Source organism: Mchenga conophoros, linkage group LG9 (assembly GCF_057382185.1).
Source record: "Mchenga conophoros isolate Kocher_MC1m ecotype Shallow Benthic linkage group LG9, M_conophoros_male_GT1.1, whole genome shotgun sequence".
NCBI classification, from domain to species: domain Eukaryota; kingdom Metazoa; phylum Chordata; class Actinopteri; order Cichliformes; family Cichlidae; genus Mchenga; species Mchenga conophoros.
Window position 1 is genome coordinate 22661395 of NC_140534.1, and position 22239 is coordinate 22683633.

Here is a 22239-nt window from a genome sequence, read left to right on the forward strand (position 1 = left end):
CAGACTTCGAATGAAAAACCTTGAGCATTCAGGTGAAAATGGCTCTTCTTGTTTAAAAAGCATTTTGCTAGATGAAGAAAATGGTTATAAAATGAAAGGTAAATGCATTCATATTTGGTGAGGCCCGAGGACTGTACATAAAAGATGGACCGTTATGGCACCTGGAGCTGAATATTTTAGCCTTCATGTAGAGCTCATTATTATTGGCATTAGTCATTAATATCTGATATAAACAACATTGAATGCTCTGTCTTAGTTTTTAGGAATAATGAAAAAATCTTTTCACACGTAGACCGCCATTCAGGGTGGTGATGTCATTGCGTTGATGTATCTGTTCAGCTATTTCATTTTGTAATAGAGCATAATGAGGAAAACATACCAGACATGAATCAAAACTTTATATCAAGATGAAGATAAAAAAGCAAGAGCATCAGCTGTTAGAGGTCAACAAATAGATCGCCCTGTCTTCTTCTACTTCTTTATAGAGATTAGCATCAACTGCCATTATATAGTCCTTGCTTTTTTCTCCAAGGTAGTTTCATTCTCATTGTTGTAAACAATGGCCATTATTCCTAGCTTGCGCGCACCTGCTGACATGCGATGTGTCTCTATCTGTCTGAGCCACGGAATCAGATTTAATTTGAAAACACTGAACACGTGTGCACTGCTGAGCTGATTGAACTGGCAGATAGTCACCTTGGTTCAGTGTCGGAGAAGATGGCTTGCTGCCCAGCTGGATTTCTCAAAGCAATTTTGACTTGCTATCAGGCTACTTATGGGAGAAAATGGGTGACACGGTGCTTTGGTTTGTTCTTTTAAATGGACTTAATGCATCAGGAGTGCAAAGAACACAGATCTCGGGATTTTGAAAGTTGTTGATTTCCACAAGCATGTTCTGCACCTCTTTTTGTCAGCAGGAATACCGTGAAGACTATTATCGCCTGCCTTGTTTCTCTTGCAGTGGAAAACAACAAAAGCAGCACGCTGTGGCATTTATTTCATGCTTAGAATACTTTAGCTTGTTAGAGAAAGTAACGTAGCTCTGAACTGCCACCGGTTTACATCACTGACCTTGAATGCATTGCTTATGCCTTTTTAAATCAAATTATCCTTTTAAAATTGAGGGTTTTTTATAGCAATTCCAGTATATCATGTGTTTTTCATGATGTTGTTTAGTAGCAGAGCGTATTTAAACTATATTAAGACCCACAAGTTGAAATAATTAGTGTGTGTTTTCAACAAATGAGGGAGTTATTAAAGAAAAGTTATCACCCGTACAGTTTATATGAAGGGAATATAAGCTGTAAATTAGAAAATGCAAACATATTTATTGCATTGTTGAAGTTGGCCAGTGAATATTACAGGCACAGAACTGTACTACAGCTGCAGTAGATATAGTCGTGTTTTCCTTGAACCCTGTGGTCACAGTTTATTTGTACATTTTGTTTTCTCTGATCTTACATAGCAGCAGTGAAAGAGCAATATGTGCTGTACAAACTGAGATGGACCTTAGGTGTGTGGAGGTGTCGTTCAGAGGGCTCAGATTGTCTGCATTATATGAGACCTTAACCCTTTAAGACCTACCATAGAACCAAGTCCGCCAGAGCTTATATTATATTTTTACATGCTGTAGTGCCATTTTTGGGAGCATTTCAGGTTGCTATACATCAATACAACCATTATAGCCCAAATTTTAATAATATGTATGCATTAAGTGCATAGTAATTACATAAATTGCAAAAAAGTGCAATAAACTACAAAAAAATTGAAAATCGTTTTGTTTTTTTTAACATATATTTCTAGTTAGAGAAATTTAAGAAGCTTATCCCTCAAAACTGCAAATACAAAAAAGTTGCACAAAATAGTTTTCCATCACAGGAAATTTATTTTGAGTGTCTTTATAGTTTTGTTTTTGAAATACACCAATTTTTATATACTGCAGGAAAAACGAAAATAAATATTATGATGCAAATTTGCAAAAAAAAATATAAACTATTTCCAGCAGTGCACTTTGAGTCCTAAGCATCCCAGAAATGATACAGAAAGTCTTAAAGTCAAACATAACTATTAAAAACACCAGTATAGGCTCATAAGGCCCTGAAGGTAAAAAACTACATTTCCGCAAAATGACGTCACTTCCGGTTTCACGCAGGTCATGGCGGACATGCGATAGTTCGCGCTGATGGAGGTAGGAAGTGTTACGAACAGCTGATCGGATCGGCTTTAAAGGGTTAACATGCACCTTCTGCCAGAGGACGGCATTACTTGGCTGAAATCCTGATACAATATCAGCTGAATTAAACCCCATTTCTGCTGCTTCTGCTGCTGACATTGTGTTTAGACTTTAATATTTTCCTGTGTTATTAGCTGCAGGACGTGGACTCAGCGAGCCATGATAAGCAGTCTGAAGACAGTGAGAATAACCATCTTTTATTCAAAACCCAGGCAAATTGTTAATTATGTCTTTAAGAGGCAGGGCTCAGCGACTCTTCGGCATAACACGAAATAATTAAGATATGTTTCCCTGATTCTTGCTCAGCGCTTAAAAGGAAACATTTGCTGCGAAGTGACTCATCATTACCTCACCTACATTTGTGAATGAGGTCACTGTGTCAGGGGTATTAATGAGGTTTTTTCCAGCATCTCCTCCACAGGATTATATTATTTCTGGAATCTTTTATGATAGCTGTGACATTTTCTTCTCTGTCGCCCTGCTCATGTCACTGCTTTTCTCACACTCTGACATAAACGCCGGATAAGCACTTTTGCTGAATCCATGAGAAATGATGCTGTCTCTTCACACATCGTGTCTCACCATAGGTCCAGCCAGTTGCCTCACTTCATCTTTATTTTATTTTTTACATCTTTATAGTGCAAATATGTAATATGAACCATGCCATGCATCACAGCATTTATACCTTGAGCTAGTTTGTAGTGTACTTTCCTAGATGGGATTTTGAAACATAAAAGGCACTAAGAAACACAATCGATACTATAAATGTTAAGAAGCACAAAACTCGAAACACAGCAAAATATAGAGAGACAGCCCAACACGAGGCACAAACTGCAGTTTAATGAAGCACCAGGGAAACAGGAAGTAGGGAAATATTCATGAAAGCATGACTGACCCCTCTTTGAAAACTGACTGAGCTGCTGCTGCACATCCATAATGTCAATCTGCCGTTCCACCTATGCTGCTTCCAAGTAGGGCTGCCACAACTGATTATTTTGATAGTCGACTAGTCACCGATTATTTTTGCGATTAGTCGACTAATCAGATCATGCATCCATTGGACGTACAGCTTATTGCACCAGCATGCATCTGCTCTTATATGACTATCATTAGCTTACAGCTTTAAGTGTTTAAGGTATTTGCTAACTAAAAATAAAGACAAGATGATAGTTTATTAAATTTTAATGAAATTTGCAGATTGTTTCGGTTTAATAAACTCCTTGCTATCTAAGATATAACAGGACACTGGAGTATATTCTCCAGCATCTCACACTTCTGATAATCAGTTGTCTGCTTGACTTTTATTCAGCTGTGTAAAAACTATAACTTTAATCTCAGCCAAACCGATTTACTCAGGAACAAATAAAATACAAAAAAAAAGCCAAACAATAACATTTTTAAGTTATGTAAGTCAGCGGTCTCCAACCTTTTTTGCGCCACGGACCGGTTTATGCCCGACAATATTTTCATGGACCGGCCTTTAAGGTGTCGCAGATAAGTACAACAAAATAAAACTAGTACCGGTACCAACAAAAAGAAAATTTATTCATAACACACGTGAAAAGACCAAGGAAAACCGAGTAAACGATAAAAACGATAACAAAATAACGCTGAAAACCGATAAAAACCCTGAAAACCATACATTTCACACCTGAGCCTCAACTCTCGCGGCCCGGTACCAAACGACTCACGGACCGGTACCGGTCCGAGACCCAGGGGTTGGGGACTACTGATCTAAGTGACTTATATATGTTTGACCTGAGTAGCAAAAGACAGCCGTGGGTTTGAAAACGATTTGCCGGGAGTCCGGTGTTCTCACGGCTCTAGTGAGCCTTGCCCCCGGCTAGCTATCGAGCTAGTGGGTAACAGATGTCTCCGAAAACGTCTGTTATTTGAAAATATGTGGTGTCTTGATAAACTGAGCAGATATTTGAGGTTTACACAGCTACATTCTCGCCTGAAAATATGCTAAACGTTTATTTTGTGACCCAGAAAGAATAATAAGCTGCCGCTTCTGGGACACAGCTGCTTCTTCTTCTTCGGGGTTTAACGGCAGCTGGCATCCTTGTACATGCAGTGCTGCCATCTTCTGTTTCAGTCCGTTATTACACTCTTAAATCCTGCTATTTATTCCTGCGTCTTTTGGGATCTTACAAAGCTTCAAACGACGCGTCGACTATTAAATCGGTCGTCGACGATTTTGATAGTCGACATAATCGTGACTAGTCGACTAATCGTGGCAGCCCTACTTCCAAGGTTCGGTATCTTGTGCATTCAGAGATGCTCATCTGCATACGTTGGTTGTAACAAGCGGCCCCTTCCCATCTGCTCTAAGCAGTCTGGCCATTCTCCTCTGAGCTGTGACATCAACAAGGCATTTTTACCCAGACAGCCGGTCACCGTGACCATGTCTGGATGCCTAAATGCATTAAATCGCTGCAATGTGATTAGATTAGATTCAATATTTACATTAAGAAACAGTTTCAAAGGTAAACCTAATGAAGTGGCCATCAGTATGTATCACCACAAGAGCCTTAATTAGGGCTTCTGTTGAAGTTAGGGTATAAACACCTTAAATTAAAATGATGAAGAGGACGTGGTTCATTTGTTTTCTATTATGCTGGTGTCTGCAGTGCTGAACACCATTATGCATCGTATTGACTGTTTCTGCTTTAGCTCCTGTTAAGTCAGTGATTTACGTTTGTCATTCAGTAAGATTAGTTAAACTGCAGAGCAGACTCAGACCACAAATTATGTAAAATGTTTGACTAGAGAAGGATGGAAATACTATCAGTCATGTTTGATTTATTTCAATCCTCAGCTGCGTATCCGTGAGTGTAAGTTTAGTTAGAAATGTGTGTTTAGAAATGTAGCATGGCTGCATGATGATAAAGGGAAGGGCATATGATGGAAACATTCTTTAGGTAGAGAAGAAAACATGGATTGCAAAACAATTGATCTTTGAAGAGCATCTTCATCTTTTTTCTTCACCTACAGCAGTGACTGCAAAGCAAAAATCGAACCATAGTAAATCTCATGCATCAGAATAGGAACACGTTACTCCATCCTCCTCCTCCTCCTTTGGAAACTTTTAGTAGTGAGGTTATAAACAATTAAACTGCCTGAAAACACAAAAACAACATTTTAAATTTCTGATAGTCAAGCTATTGCTTCTCGTTTGATGTGATATTACAGCCTAAAAGGTCTTAAAATTAAATATGACATTAGCCACAGCCACTAAATTGCCATTAGATACAAATATTTTGAACAGCTTTTACTGGAGGAGATGGGTGCTCTTTACTCTTAGCTTCAGTGCAAACATTAATAATAAATAAGTATCTAGACCATAATCTTTTACACTGGTAAACTTAGCTGTGCTGAAATAGCAGCATGGCTCTAAAGATGGTTAACGTCAGGAAGTCTGACATCTACTTGGGTTCACAAAAATGTTAACAAATCGTAATCGAAAGTGTTTGGCTGATTAGTTTTAATTACGTGCTGCTGTTATATAATGCACATGGGGTGAAGACTCTCATCTTTAACATGAGATAGGTTTAGAAATGACAGATCACACACTGAGCGTGGTTTTTACTTCCTAAATCCAAAAACTAAATATAGGAAAAAGAAAAAAACCAAAAACTGTAAAAACACATCAACAGACAACAACTGGAAACAGCTTCAGCTGCCAGTCATTAGGCCTTTGGGCAGTCATCATGTTAGTTGTGATTATGGTCATTTTATGCACTTGGATGCGCTTTCGTCTCAAAGCAAGAAGGTTCCTCTTGCCCTGTGATTGCTGGGTTTGGCTCAAGGTCCACAGCAACCCTGAAACTGCATACATGGGTAAAAGTTGGATGGATGGATGACAGTTTTAGGCAACCCTGCTATCTGTCTATGCGCCTATGCTCTATTAACAAACAGCATGTTCCGTCTTTTCTTTAAAAGGCTTTCTGAAACCAACCAGGAGATGATCTGTTCTGTTTTCTCCATTGCAGGTCCACTTTCCAGATGTAGAGCGGGTGGAGTGGCTGAACAAGGTAACGAATCGAGCAGCTGCCTCTTGAATTTGCCTGCTTGAGTGAAGCCCTCCTCGTTTTTCATGCCTTGTAAAAACTGTGGGAAATGGGATATCTGTTGCCATCTGCTAACTCTCCTCTTCTTGCTGTCTGTTGCCACACTGCAGCACATCTGACTTAACATGCAGGCCCGTTCCTGCAACTCTGTGAAATGCATTAACCCTTGCGAATCCCATGATAGCAACCAGGATGTAAATTTGGAGTCACTCCTGAGTATACATTAAACTGAGCAAGCTGGAGATTTAAAACATTCATGTGTTAGTCTTTTTGCTTGATGTGCATGGGTTTGACAAATAGAACTAGACTTAAATAGAACTACACTTTGAATATTTTACTGTAAAGGATGTACCCCTCAATGTTTAAAGTCCTGGAGCAAATACATTTTTATATCCTTTTAGAATAATCATATAATGAATATTTTTCTTTGATTTGTTCCAAAACTCTTTGATTTCTCTCTTTCTGTATCCCCTTAGACTGTGAAACAGATGTGGCCCTACATCTGCCAGTTTGTGGAAAAACTGTTCCACGATGTGATCGAGCCGGCGGTGAAGGAGTCCAACGCCCACCTCAGCACCTTCTCCTTCACCAAGTTCGACATGGGAGACAAAGTGAGCATCTCGATGTGATAAAACAAGCTGCTAGCAGCAGGTGCCGTGGGTCAGCTGATGAGGGTGCGCCGTGGCTAGAACACGAACGTGCATGCATGTCGCTGACATATGCTCTCGTTGCACAAATAGTTTCCGTGCGGGGGTCTGCAGAGGGGTCGACCTTGTGCTAACCACGTGGGGGTTGGGAGGGGTGACGGAGTGGCCGTAATGCTTCCTTATGTTATGTTGCAGCCGCTGAGGATCAACGGGGTCAAGGTTTACACGGAAAACGTGGATAAGCGACAGATCATTATGGATCTGCAGATCAGGTGAGCCAACCTGTCTAAAAATGTTTATCGTCTAGCGTTCTCTCCTGCCATTATAGTTATAGACACTACTTGCTTGGCTCTTTTGTTAAAAATACAACACGAGAACAACTGGAGTATCTGTTTTCAATGCAGCTAAAGAAACTCACATTGCTTTCATGCAGAGGTCAGTATGTAAATAGCCTCTTTCCACTTAGGTCTGTGCAAGTTAATATCTTCTGCTTTGTGCACACGAGAATCCATTGTAGGAATAGCATACACAGCAAACAGCATTAAATTCACATTTCCTGGAAAGGATTGGAACTTCAAAGGCCTGAATCAAAGTCTTAAAAAGTGATGGAACCCTGATAGAGGGTTTTTACGAGACATACTTTTGCTTTTTATCACCCAGCTTTGTTGGCAACACTGAGATCGAAGTAGACATCAAACGCTACTACTGCAAAGCTGGCATCAAGAGCATCCAGGTGAGGAAATCCCTTTTTTTTTTTTTTTTTGTTTCATATCCTCATAGAGGTACTTTCCCTTGGTAAGAAATAAGGACTGCACACTGGAAACAGAAACACAGCAGGAAGCAATGCACAAAAAGGCTGTTAACTCAAGTAAGAGGTGATCTTGTCAGGTCTAAGTGTTCAGTTTCACTAGACTGGTGAAGGTGAAGACAATCAGAAAAACAGCAGGTAAGACAGGAGGAAGGAAAACAGGGGAAATCAGAATACTATCAAATCAAAACAGGAAGTTTTCATGTCTCTGTGATTAACACAGATAACCCAACCAAAGAGACAAGGCAGAGAGGACAAAGGGAAACACTGGGGACACTAGATGCACAACAAAGAAATAATAAAAGTGAAATAGAAACTAAAACTCATACAAATAACATACAGAAACCTAGAACCATGACAGGTATATCTCCCAAAAGAAAAAAGCTGGTGAATTTACTGTGTGTCACCACCATTACCACAGTTTCTCCCCAGTTTCCAGTCATTCAGCTGTCAAGTAAATGTCCATGCTCTTGTTTTTATTATTACAGGATTACCGTAATTGTCGGGCTATAAGCCGCTACTTTTTGCACAAGCTTTGAACCCTGCGGCTTTTAGTCAGGTGCGGCTTTTCTATGGATTGTCCATGATTTTTGTGATATCGTAAGACGATTTGTTTTGTTTGTTCCGCTGTTGTACGGCACTACGTTGCCTGGCGGAAGGATCGGGGTTCAAGAGTGGTATGTTGGTCACATGTCCATCCGCCAGGCAACATAGTGCCGTACAAGTAGCGCGAAAAACAAACTTCAAAGTAGCGCTACGCGTTCAGCGGGAGTCGTGGATGACTAGCGGCGATAAACTTGCGAAAAGCAAGTTGTGCTCAACTCCACCGGTGGATTCTGACAGCGTGGAAAAGTGTGAAAACATCCACGATCACCAACGGATTTCGAAGGGCTGGACTGCTGCATGATGGAGAGGAGGACACCGCGACGGCCCTTCAGAGGGTGTTCGACTCCGACACTGACAATGAGGATTTCTTTGGTTTTGAAAGTGACAACGAAGGAAAGAAGCTGAGAGTGGATGACGAAGCCATCCTGAGCCTGTTTGTATCCGACACTGGAGAAGAGGACTTTGGTGGTTTTAGAGCGCAGGAAGATGGTGGTGAATGACTGACTTTTCTTCTTGTTAAAGCCGTGTCACTGCACCTGAGCCTAAAAGGTAGTCCGAATCTATTTTTCTGGTGTGCTGTAGGTTATTGTTATGTACTACATTTGTTACTCATTTATGAAGCACAGCACATGTGCAAATATGTACCCATAACTTGTTTTTCAAAATATTAATAAAAGGGGTGTGTCTCCAAACAGCCATCTCTTTCCTGACAATTCCCTTTGTGCATATTCTCTTACATATGATAAGTCAACATTGAAACACCTGCGGCTTTTGGTCAGGTGCGGCTAATGTATGTACAAAACAGGATTTTCCCCTGATTTTAGCTTGTGCGGCTAATATTCAGGTGCGCTTTGTAGTCCGGGAAATACGGTAATAATCCTGCTTTTCTTATATATATATATATCAACACCTATCAGGGGTTTCTGATGTTGAGAACTACTAGTGTTGTGCTGGAAAAAAGGAAAATGACTTATAATGGAAGCCGATTGTTTCTTATCAAAGTCCAGTAACAAAACAACGTAAATAAAGCAATCCAGAAAACTGCAGGCGCTACCACAAAGACAAGACATAATAAGAAACAATCAGCATACCAGACATATGTGGAGAAGATACTAACAAACTCAAGGAAAGATCAGTGGGAAAAAATGAAGCTATCACAAATCCCAACAAGAGAAACACAGATCATAATTCAAAGGAGACATTCTCAGACTTTGAACAGACAAATAGTGTTTTCAAAAGCTTTACTGTTTGTTCTGATTTGATCACGAGGACCTTTATTTTTAAAAAGTGTCTCTTAAACAAAGTTTTAAACAAACTAAAACAGCTAAACCTTAATTATGTTGCTTTGGAAGATTGCCTTTGACTACACAGCCCAATTACTCTGAAGTATTTTGTGTCTGTGTGTTGTTGTTATTCTTGCTGCTCCTTTCTCCCCTTTGTGTATCGCTGTCGAGTAGCAGCAGGCAGAAAAAAGGCAATCTGTGCTCCTCCTTGGAGACCCAGTGCCGTCAGGTCTGTCCCTGGCCCTGTTATGAAACCCAGGCATACTGTATCTCTGTAGACTATAATCATCCACTAATACATTAGTCAACATTTGAGCTGGATTATATTACAAAAATTACAAAGGTGGGTTTGGCTTCATATTAAGCTTAGATGGGTTGGATTAAACTTTTTAACCACTGCTGCTTTACACTAATAGCCCATTAAACCTGCAAATAAATCACGTGTTGTATTAAATTGCAGTATTTTTTAGCAGGTCCATTATTTTAAATGTTCATATTTTGTTGTTTCCCCTGCCAGTCTCCTGGCAGCCTAGGTCACCATGCCTTTAAGCCATTATTATTCCTTTGGACAGTTTTGTCAATATTGCTATAAATACTCCAGAGTCCAGCAAGAAACTGCCACGGCTCTGTGTGAAATACACCACCACTTACTTTTGGTGTGATCTTTGCACAAGTTATTGCACCTAAATGAAGCTTAACTTTTTCTACCTGTTCTCTTTGACGTTCCAGGACTTGATTTTACTGTTCTGGCTTTGTGTAAGTTTTATGTTCTAAGGAGCTGATTCAATCTCACAGTTAACAGAGCGAGAGAGGAAATAGAGAAATACATTTAAGTCTAAAGAACTGCCTGCAAACACAAAAACAAGAGTACTATTGGTTTTTAGTTTCACAGGGGCTTTAGTCATTAGTATCGGATTTACTGGCGTAATTCACTTTCCATTCGGACAACATTTTCTGACTGTCATTCCTCCAAAAAAGGAATATAACTCCACAACAAATATACTGGTGCTAGAATTCAAACCTCCTTTGTTCCCATTCTGCAGGATTAGAGCAGCTGTGTGGTGTTCCACATGATACATCTAAAGCACTAAACCATAATCCTCATAATTGTCATAATATGTTTTGAAGAAGGTGGAGGATCACACAGGGCAGGTGTGAAGTCAGGCAGCGATAGAGTTTCCAACCTGTCATGCGCTAGAGCTCCAGCGGCACTGCTGCTGACGAATGTCAGGGGTCAGCAGGGTGTGAGTTCCCTGTAGCTTTCTGTTTGTGTTTGTGGATATCAACGTGTTGTTCCTCTTATGTTTCCATAGATCCACGGTGTGTTGAGAGTGGTGATGGAGCCGTTGCTGGGTGATATACCTCTCGTCGGAGCTCTGTCTTTGTTCTTCTTGAAGAAGCCAGTAAGTGCATAAGCTAATAATGTTGAACTGAGTAACTTTATCAGTCAGACTAACTTAACAGAGGAGCAGCTGAGGTTATAATGACACTGCAGTTTGATGAAATGCAGCATGAATAGAGTGGAGGCTGTTTAACCACAAAGCCAAGATGGCATCACAGTTCAGCACATTACTAATTCAGGGTTATACTCTCAATTGACATTCAGAAAGAATGACAACTTTGTGTTATTACATATAATAATACTACACTGGCCAAGGTTGGCATGATTATCCTGCTGTCCTGAATATTTAAAATGCTCCTCTGAGTATTTCACCGTTCTTACTATGCCTAACATTTCACCTCATAAAGCATCTTGTTTTTGTGCTTTACTTATTCCCTTGCCTTTTAATGCAGATACAATGGACATAAATTAAAGCTAAAAAGGGTCATTTGAGTCAAAGTCACGACTGGATCACAGTAGGAGGTGTTTCTTATTATTTGCAGCATTAATTTCCAGCGTAATTTCAGTCTCTTTTACTTCACTGTGCTTACCGTCGGACATTGTTTGTGCTCTTGCGGTGCAAGGAGTGTTCACATGATTTGCATTTACATTTCCAGTTGCTTACGCATCGATTATTTTCCAGTTGAGGCTCCATTATTCTCCTGGTTTAACCCCTAGACAGAGCCACTGCTGCACAGCTTAAAAACGTTTGACCGATTTATATCAAATGCGAGGGCCCAGTGGAGCTGTAGCGGTGCTTTAAATAGCTGCAGATCAAGCCAGACCTACTTTGGCATATTTTTTTTTTTTTACCCCAGGCACTGAACTAAAGCTCAAGGTGGAGACATTACTGTTGGAGACTGAAGGAAGAAGCAGCTTCCACTCAGTAAATTCCCCACATGCAAAGATATCCGCACATGCATTTAGGTGCTTTAGTCTTCTTTCAGCTCCTACACCAGCAACATCACATTGGGTTCCTGGAGGAAAAAGAAAAAGAATTAATAAAGCAAATTATTGACATTGACATATTAACATTGTGTTCTCTGGACTTCAAGTAAGTCATGTTCTTTTGCCCCTTTGTGTTATACAAGATCTGAGGCTGGGTGCCAAACATAACAGACACATTTCCAGACCATAAGAGGTCTTGGCCATGTCTGGACGGTGTGATTGCACTGATGCAACTCAGCACAGCCTAAATAAAAAGATGCACCACATTCTGCAGTGAGGCAGAAGATATTCATCTACTCCAACTCTGATGACAGTTTTATACTTTTATGTAATGAATGAACGATGACCTGACTGAATCGCAAACACTGTTATTATTGAGCACTTTTGAAAGCTTGAAAGTGTCATGATTAAACTTAAATTGGACTTACTGAGCAGATTTAGGGGATTTTCCAGAGGTTGCGAGGTGGCACAGGCAAAGCGCCAGAGTCCTTCCTGTGCAGGGCTCAGCACATAAATGCAACAGAGCGTTGCTGGTGACGTCCCAGCCCAGAGAGGAGTAACGGTTCGAATAGACAGGTTTCCAAGGGAGATTCTAGGCAAGGATAGAGGCAGTGGCGAACAGGTGAGGAACTGTGGCACCAGTCCACCAATCCACCCAGATATACTCATTGTCTGTCTGCTTAATCCCAGAGGTGTGTGAAGAATAGCTGCATCAGAACAACTTGTCTTCAGGGTCGAGCAGTGATGCCAAACCCGAGCAGAGCAGCAGCTTCACCTGTAAATAGAGAAAAGGGGGCAGGCAACCAAACCCAGCCCATCCATCGAACCCTGATAAAAAAATTTTTAAAAAAAGCTGTAAAATCGAGTCCTGACATTGTCTGCAGTTGCTCTTTTATCACATGTAGCATATATAAGGAGAGGGTTTGCTTTAGATTTACTTTGCAAAATATATATTTGGTTTCAGCAAGGAGGTCCAGTTGGATATGGAAGAGGATTAGGGCCACTGGGAAAAAAATGGGCATGTCTTTTTTTTTCTTCCTTTACAGAATTCTGACTTTTTTCTCAATATTCTGAAATTCAAGTCAGAATTCAGTCTTTTTTTTCCAGAATTATTTTTTCTCAGAATTCTGGGATTAAAGTCAGAATTCTAATTTTTTCTTCTCAAAATTATTTTTTCTCAGAATTCTGACTTTTTTTTTTTAAGCAGAATTCTGACTTTTTTCTCAGAATTCTGAGATTAAAGTCAAAATCCTGACTTTTTCCTAAGATTTATGACTTTTTCCTCAGAATTCTGACTTTTTTTTTTAAGCAGACTTCTGACTTTTTTCTCAGAATTCTGAGATTAAAGTCAAAATCCTGACTTTTTCCTAAGATTTATGACTTTTTCCTCAGAATTCTGACTTTTTTTTTAAGCAGACTTCTGACTTTTTTCTCAGAATTCTGAGATTAAAGTCAAAATCCTGACTTTTTCCTAAGATTTATGACTTTTTCCTCAGAATTCTGACTTTTTTCTCAGACCTGACCTAATCTCAGAATTGGGAGATTAATCTCAGAATTCTGGAAAAGAAGAAAAAAAAGACGTACCCACTTTTTTTTTCGGTGGCCCTAATCCTCTTCCATAGCTGGATGATGCATGAGCATGCAGAACACATGACACATGAGGTTACCTGCTCTTGTCTTACATTGTCTCACATGGTTAAAATCTTTTTTTTTGTCCAATCCACAATGCTTCTATTTACTGTGTTTTCGTTTTCGCATACTGCTCTGCTGGGTAGTGTTAGAAGAGTTCAGGGTTGCACTGCGAGTGTAAGAGCAGCTCAAGAAAACTGGCTTATTCTGTGCAGTTTTCTCACTTTTCAATAGTTTTACACCCCAAAGGCATTAAAATGATAATGTACGAAGGGGAGGAAAACAGGAAATACTCCCACTTGAGAAGCTTTTCAAAGCAGATATTATTTTATCATTTAATCGTTTCACTTAGATTAAAGACAGTGCCCTTATCAACAGTTTTGTTATTCATATATACATCAACAGTCTCTTGATGACTCTTTGAACACAATATGCAGGGATAGGTGTGTCCTTCCACACCATCCCCTACATCATTTAGAATCAGAATCAGAATCAGAATCAGAATGGGTTTATTGCCAGATGTTGAGGTTTACAACATTAGGAAATTTCTGCGGTGCTTCAGTGCAGACAATAAGAATTAAAGTGCTATGTAGAAAGAAAGATATGTGCATGAGATATACATGAGATATATACATGAGAGTAAGAATTATGAGTGCTACGTAGAAAGATATATACATGAGTGCAGGTGGTGATCAGTGCCAAACATGAAATGATGCAGTGACACAGCGTAGGGTCATGTGTTAGTGGTGGGAACAGTCATATGGTTATTGTTCATGTGTCCAACAGCAGAGGGGAAGAAACTGTTCTTATGGCGAGAGGTTCTGGTGCGAATGGACCGGAGCCTCCTGCCTGAGGGGAGCAGGTCAAACAGACTGTGTCCAGGGTGAGAAGGGTCAGCTGAGATCCGGGGTGCACGCCGCAGAGTCCTGGAGGTGTACAGGTCCTGCAGAGATGGGAGTCTGCAGCCAATCACCTTCTCAGCAGAGCGCACAACACGCTGCAGTCTCTGTTTGTCCCTGATAGTGGCTCCAGCGTACCACACGGTGATGGAGGAGGTGAGGATGGACTCGATGATTGCAGTGTAGAATTGCATCATCGTCCGTGTTGGCAGGTTGAATTTCTTCAGCTGCCTCAGGAAGTACATCCTCTGCTGGGCTTTCTTGATGACGGAAGTGATGGTGGGCTCCCACTTCAGGTCCTGGGTGATGGTGGTACCCAGGAAGCGGAATGAGTCCACAGAGGTGATGGGGGTGTCAGTCAGGATGATGGGGGGGAGTGGGGCTGTGTGCTTCCTGAAGTCCACAATAATCTCCACTGTCTTCTGGGCATTCAGCACCAGGTTGTTGTGGCTGCACCAAGACACCAGACGTTCAACCTCCCTCCTGTAGGCAGACTCATCCCCGTCCGAGATGAGCCCAATGACGGTGGTGTCATCTGCGAACTTGATTAGCTTGACAGACTGGTGGGTGGAGGTGCAGCAGTTGGTGTACAGGGAGAAGAGCAGAGGAGAAAGAACACAGCCCTGAGGGGAGCCGGTGCTGATGGTCCGGGAGTCTGAGACATTCTTTCCCAGCCTCACGTGCTGCTTCCTGTCCGTCAGGAAGTCAGTGATCCACCGGCAGATGGGATCAGGCACATTCATCTGGGAAAGCTTGCCTCGGAGATGGTCTGGAAGGATGGTGTTGAAGGCAGAGCTGAAGTCCACAAACAGGATCCTGGCGTAGGTTCCTGGGGAGTCCAGATGCTGCAGGATGAAGTGTAGGGCCATGTTGATGGCGTCGTCTACAGACCTGTTGGCTCTATATGCAAACTGCAGGGGGTCCAGGAGGGGGGCCGTGAGGGTCTTGAGATGGGAGAGAACTAGGCGCTCAAATGACTTCATGACCACAGATGTCAGAGCCACGGGTCTGTAGTCATTTAGTCCAGTGATCCTAGGTTTCTTGGGGACAGGGATTATGGTAGAGGACTTGAAGCAGGCAGGCACATGACATGCCTGCAGTGAGGAGTTGAAGATGCCAGAAAACACTGGGGCCAGCTCGTTTGCACAGTGTCTGAGGGTTTACAGCCCTGCAGTGCTTTCCTCGTCCCTGCAGAGCTCCGTGCATCTGCTGCAGTGTGAGCAGGTTGGACAAAAAAGTAGGGTGGGAAAGGCTCATTAGAAAAAAAAGTCCCTGAGCTTGGAGGAAAGAGCTGATCAAAGCCCACTGAGCGGAGCAGGATATGCCTCCGTCTCAGGTCTCTTTGATTTACTTTGACCGCGGCACCTCATCAAGATTTGACCTGCTGCTAGATTTTCACAGTGCACAAAACTAGAAGGTGCAGTGTTTCCAGCCTCATTATTCTATAAACTAACAAGACCCCAGACAGATGCTGCTGCTTTAATAAATCTTTCAGGAAGCAGGTGCTTTTGTATTCATTCCCATTCAAGGATCACTGCTTTCTGTGCTTCCGTTGTGACTCATAAACTAATTGTGCACACCGTGCATGCATTTAAACACTTACAGGTCAGTGGACCCCAAATTGAAAACTAAAAGGTAAAAACAATTAGCTTTAATATATGACAGGAAATGTTTGTTTTATACTTTAAGTAGCAGTGTGACGCCATCCTAAATAACCAGTGCAGTGTTGCAGCATAATAGAGGAGCAGGAAACAATAACATCAAGTGTTCTGACTCCATTTAAAGTCATTCACACTTTCTATTCTTACCGTCTAACCCATGGCCACGCTCTCATTTTTACTTCCTTTTCAGCTTGTGGACATAAACTGGACCGGCCTCTCCAATATACTGGATATTCCTGGGCTCAAGTAAGTCAATTCAAACTTCAACTTTTCTTTTCCCTCAAGAAACAAAGCTTAGATTTTAAAGGATTTGAGGACTTCTAGTTTAAGTGAAGTTAACACGTGCCTAGATGTTTGCTGTATAATTTCAGGGTTTTGTTTTTCTCATTTAAACACATTTTATGTTAAAAAAAAAAAAAGCTTAATTTTCAGAGTTTCATTCGCATTTAATTTATTAATATCTTCAGCATTGATGAAACCAAAAGTATTATGCATACAGTAGTATCTGTCTCCACTGTTATATTTAAAGACAATATTGTCTTATTGTTCAGTTTCTGGAAAGCTAAATCTCACCAGCTGTAGAGAAAGTATTTTCCACTAATGAGGTTTCCTTACGTGCACGAAGCCTCGGGTGTTCCTGTCCTCGTTACTGCTGTAGTTTATCGCAGAGTTTTGCTAGACTGAGCTGATTTAGATTAACATATCTCTTTCAAACATTTGGAAGCAAACAATGAGATCAAGTGAAACGATCCAGCATGTCTGTTTGCACACACATCACGAAAAACAGGATTAACACAACAGTTTAATGCTCGTACTGGGATAAAACAGGCCGGCTCAGTGGTGTTTGTCGCCGCCGTTTTCCTTATCCTCACCCGTTTTGTTTTGTTTGTATTAAGTGTCTTTTTCCCTCGAGTTGTTGTGTGGGCTGAGCAGAAAATAAATGAGAGCTGATTAAGAGCTGCTAACAGCCCGACGCAATTACACGCTGCCATCTTGAGTGGTACTTTTTTTTTTTTTACAGCTGAAAAAGAAGCTGACAGATGCATGAATATTGAATGTAGTTTTCTGGGATTACAGCTGCCTGTTGAACGCCCCCCTGACGCTGACAGACATGTTGACACAGGCAGAGCTCAGTGGACTCTCTTCTGTTGAGTTCTCTGTGGGGGTGAAATGGATCCACAGAGCTTGTGTGCCTAGACGTGGGCGTGTTAGTCTGGGTGTTGATGTGGGTGAGGGGTTAGCTGGGTCTTCGTGGTCCAAATCACAGCTACAGCGCACGCAGCGTCAGCCGTCCACTTGAAGACTTGCCCAGTGGGCCTCTTTTAAACCTTGTTAATAATATTAAGACTGTCATTAATTAGTAGCTGTGATAACATGTTGTTGTTTAGTGGAGTCAGTATTAACCATAATCAACTTCTTAATGTTTTGTATTAGCACAAAACAAAGCTGAGGCTAATGGAAATGTGATTAGCTTTGCTCCCTTCATCTGTACCCTCAAGTATAATTTAATACAACGCAGTGCTAGCCTCATAAATTATGCTCCCAGTTAGAGGGGGAAAAAAGGATAACCTGGGATATCATTAACAGCAGGCATAACTGAGAGTTTACAGGTTGCTAGTGCAGTGATTCCCAAAGTGATACCCATAGATTTCTATAAGACTGGAAGTCTTTTTGTAACTACAAGTATTGCATCTGGTGGTGTTCAGATAAAATGGAGGTCTAAGGCATTTCCACGAGGGCTTCATTTTTCAAAGGTGGGTAATATTGTCTTTGTTTATTTTTGTTTTCTGACCTTATTTTTTGATCCTGAACTCATCTCATATCTCAACTTGTATTTGAAAGGAAATATTCAATTTGGTGCTCTCGCGATGCCAACGTTGTAATTAGAGCTGGGCGATATGAGATTTTTTCATATCACGATATGTTTTTTTCATTTCAGGCGATAACGATATCTATTACGATATAAGCCAAATAACTATATTTGTAAGATTTAAATGTGCCGTTGCTCACAAGTAAAATGTGAAATAATCAGCAGCTTGTTTTTATTTAAATATTTATTTCCCATAATAAGTTCAACAGGGTAGATGTACTTAAGGAACATGAGACTTTTTCAGATAAATAAAGGCAAATATTGCAAACTACACAAAAGGCAGCCGCTAAAGCGTTTAAGTTTCAAAATAGAACAAACGAAACAGACTAAATTGTCAATTCCACTTAGAAACAAAATATTAATTCTAAAAATAAATCTTAGTTTGTTTTACAGAAGAACAGACAAAACTGACTAACTTTTGTCAATATCAAATAAACTGAGAACTAAAAGGAAATTCTCAATCTCTCCTTGTTGTATAGCTTAGCTTTTTCAAACAGTTTTAACAGTTACTTTAGTCTGACAAAAGCCGAATGACGAATTAGCGCTTCCAGTCAGAGACTGAGGCTACGTCCACACGTACACGGGTATTTTTGAAAACGGAGATTTTCCGTTTTCGTTTTAAAAAATAATCCCGTCCACACATAAAGGCAGAAATGAAGGAAAACGCTGCTATGAACATGCCAAAGCAGCAGGTGGAGCTAGATTCCTAACCGTGCAGAAATGTTGGCCAATCAGAAGTCTAGAAGCCTCGGTGGGAAAAAGTAAACAAAGCTGCGGCATAGAAGCAGAACCGAGTCGTATGTGTGGAGGGACAGTAACTGTGTGTATATGTAAGCATTTAAACACTGCAGAGAGTAGAATTAACAGTATTGTAGAAATTCATTTCACCGAAACAATAACGTGGCGCACAGTGTGACGCATGCACCAGTTTATTGTATTTCCAGACTTGCTTTCGGCACAATTTACAGTGCACGCTACTCTGTTTTTTGTCAGACTTGAAATAGCCGAAATACCTTCACACTACGGAACTTCTATGGCTCTTCCGTTCGACAATCTCTCCGGCGTTGGAACCATCATCTGTTTTCTCTTCGGTCACACTCGGTTGATTTTTCTAGTAGGCACACTCATTTCCTCCATTACCCGCTGGCTGCTTCCCAAACAAACAGACGTGCGGCTTGGCACTTGTGCTGTACGTAACAAGTCACGTGACGTGACGCTGCGGCTGTGATTGGTTCGGCTCTGCGCTGCTTAATTTGGATTGGCTGACCTTTTTTTTTTTTTTTTTTTTTTTTTTTTTTTTTTTTAAGAGGACAAGAGCGGCGAGGTCTATCGCGATAGCTTAATTTCTCTATCGAGTAAAAGTTATATCGCGATACATATCGTTATCGTTCTATCGCCCAGCTCTAGTTGTAATTAAAGGTTTCTCGGTCAGATCGTCCATTTTCAAAACACCAAGACAACTCGAGACAGTTTGAGACTTCACTGTGGGTTGTAATCAAACACAGTATCCATCCATCATTAATACACAGTCAGTTGTTTTGCTGTCACAGTATAGAGTAGTATAAACTTCTGGTGATCTCTGAAGTGATTTGCAGTTAACGTCTGTGACAATTACTGTGTCGATCTATCCAGTAGCTGCTGGCACATTACTCCAAATTTCAACCTCATTGTGGAGGGAAAGTCACTGATCATTAAAGTCATTAAAGTCTTACTCTGGGGACCATGAATATTTGTAGAGTCTAAAGTGCTAATCTCTTTAGAAGATGTGGTAATAATTTACTGGATCAGTGAAATCCTTTGCCAGCTAATTGAGCAAGAGAAAAAGGCAGGGAATCACTACAGTTGTTAGGATTCATTTCTTAGGGATCACAAATGCTTGTGTAGAATTTAATGGCAATCTGTTTAATGGTCATTTGCTTCTGCAATCAGCCAGAACAAAGTTAACATGGCTGAAGCATTGCTGTACATCGCAGTGATGGATATTTGCTGTCGATGTGAGTCAGTGGAAGGTAAAACACATTACCAGTGTGCATTATGTGAGCATTATAAGGGTTGAGTGTGCAGTCTTGAGTGTTGAGAGTGCTAAAGTGAATAGATAAACACAAAGGCAGGGACAGGGGGGTGTTCCAGTGTTTGCGCTGAGGGAGCAGCAGAAATAGTGCTGATGTGGCAGGAATCCCTTTACACCCTCAGCTCTTAGATGGAGAAAAGCTCCAGCTCTGATCAGCACCCTGCCACTGAATCCTAAAGTCAATGCGTGTTTTTCACCTAAAGAGAAGCTGAGGATTGATCAAATGAATGAAAGCTAAAATTATGTTTTGTTTTTTCATCTGGTGTCTGTGCAGCTTTAGTATCACACCAGAGTTTTTTTTTCCTTTGAAGGTTTTTATTGGTTTTGCAGGACAGCCTGAGATTCCTGACACATTACATGTATTCCTGCAAGGTTATAATGAATTACAGATATTTATAAATGAGCTTTAACTGTCCTCTAATGTAATCTGTTCATAACCTTCGCATTGTTAATTACATGACAATCCAGCAAACTTGGGTGCTCTTTTTACTCAAATGGCAAATAGCTCGTGACGATGTATAATTTTCTGAAACCTGAGTTGTGCGATATTTAGAAAGTAGTTTAATTTACTTCTTGGTATTTGAATCTTTTGCTTAATCAATGTGCAGCCTATGGCTGATACAAAAAAGTAATTGAGCCCAGCGTTTGCTATGGATTTTGGGCTTTGTGCTGACCGATGTTTTCAGTTGATGGATCATTTGGCCTTTAGCCTGTGTTTGGTGATGCTTGTTAGGGTTAGGTGTGCTGTCACAGGAGTTAGGAGTTAGAGTGTTATAGAGGGGTTGTGAGTCTAATAATCATGGAAATTAAATTGTGTGGCACCTTTGAAAAGCAAGGAAAGGAGTTAACCTAGCTAATATAGAGCAATTAATAATCATCAAAGCCTTTAGAAGAAGCAAAATGAAGAGCCTAAAAATGCATTAAATACAAATGTGGTTTTTCAGTACGTTAAGAAAACCATTTTTATTTTATTTTATAACTTTATGTTAATTATAAATTCATTTAACTAATGCCTTATTTATGTGGTATGACCACCTAGGCTGTTTGAGCAATAGGTTAAAGTTTTTAATTACACAAGAGAAAAGTAGGTGAATTAGCCTTAGCTAAGCCTTAGCCTTAGCTAGCCTTAGCCTAGCTTTCACCAGCTAGAATTTATCATTTATCCCCAGTGATAACTTTACATTATTTTCTTGATTGTTTCAAGATTGACTTTGTTTAAGTGGTAGAACTTACTTTAAATAAAATTTAATTAGTGCAGTACACCTAAATATTAAGTTACAATAAACAGGAAACGGATAATGCTGTGGCAAGCTAGCTATAGTTTGATAGCTTGTCACTGCAGTTTTTGGACTTTATGTTTCTGTTTGTCTAAAATTACACACACTGTTAATTGTTAAAGATTACACATTTCTGTGTTGTTATTTCTATATGACAAAACCAAAGGTTAAACTTTGACTAAATATGGAGTTTACTGTAGTTTCTCCATGCAGTGATCACTGTAGCAAGTAGAGTTTTACTGTTAAAACTGAAATTTTATCACACAATAACATTTCATTGAAGACCTGAAAATATCTTGGGCCTAATTCAGTAAGACACCAATGATGCAAGTTTCCTAAATTTATAAGACCAATTACATAGAGGCTGTTACTCAGCTGCTGTACGTATTCACTGGTGGGCACCTAGAAAGCACAGAGCACAAGTACATCAGGTGTGTGTTAGCAAATGTCTAGTTTAAAAAAAATTCACCCACTTTTCATCAGCTTACATTTTTGTACTTTTCTTTCTTTGCAGACTATTTTAAAGATTGTGTTTATAGGTGTCCTCAGAAAACATCCACTTCCAGGTGATGTCTTAGACAATTTACAAATGCCCCTGATTACAATGGTCACATTATAATATATATGGACATCTGGCCCATAATAATAATAACCATTCTTCGAGGGACATGCTGAGCAATAACCCAGCACGATAAGTTTTATTGTAATTTGATTTTTTTTGCTAGCCATGATTGCAATTTTCCAGCTGTGCCACAGTAAGTAAATGAATAAAGGAAACGTCTGATGGAAATGTCATCCTGTGACCTCACTGTCATTGTTGTCATTCACCATTGAATCATTAGTGGATCAGACA

The 22239-nt window shown here is 40.3% G+C and overlaps 1 protein-coding gene across 4 annotated transcripts in view; it reads left to right on the top strand.

Annotated features, from left to right (window-relative positions):
• The window catches only part of esyt2b (extended synaptotagmin-like protein 2b), a 43035-nt gene that overhangs the window by 2468 nt on the left and 18328 nt on the right, over positions 1–22239 (top strand). For all 4 annotated transcript variants that reach the window (XM_085286994.1, XM_085286991.1, XM_085286992.1 and 1 more), the window contains exons 2-7: positions 6229–6270; positions 6783–6917; positions 7149–7225; positions 7614–7686; positions 10964–11053; positions 16359–16414. In XM_085286994.1, coding sequence (XP_085143120.1) covers positions 6229–6270; positions 6783–6917; positions 7149–7225; positions 7614–7686; positions 10964–11053; positions 16359–16414 — 473 coding nt within the window. The remainder of the gene's footprint in view (positions 1–6228; positions 6271–6782; positions 6918–7148; positions 7226–7613; positions 7687–10963; positions 11054–16358; positions 16415–22239) is intronic.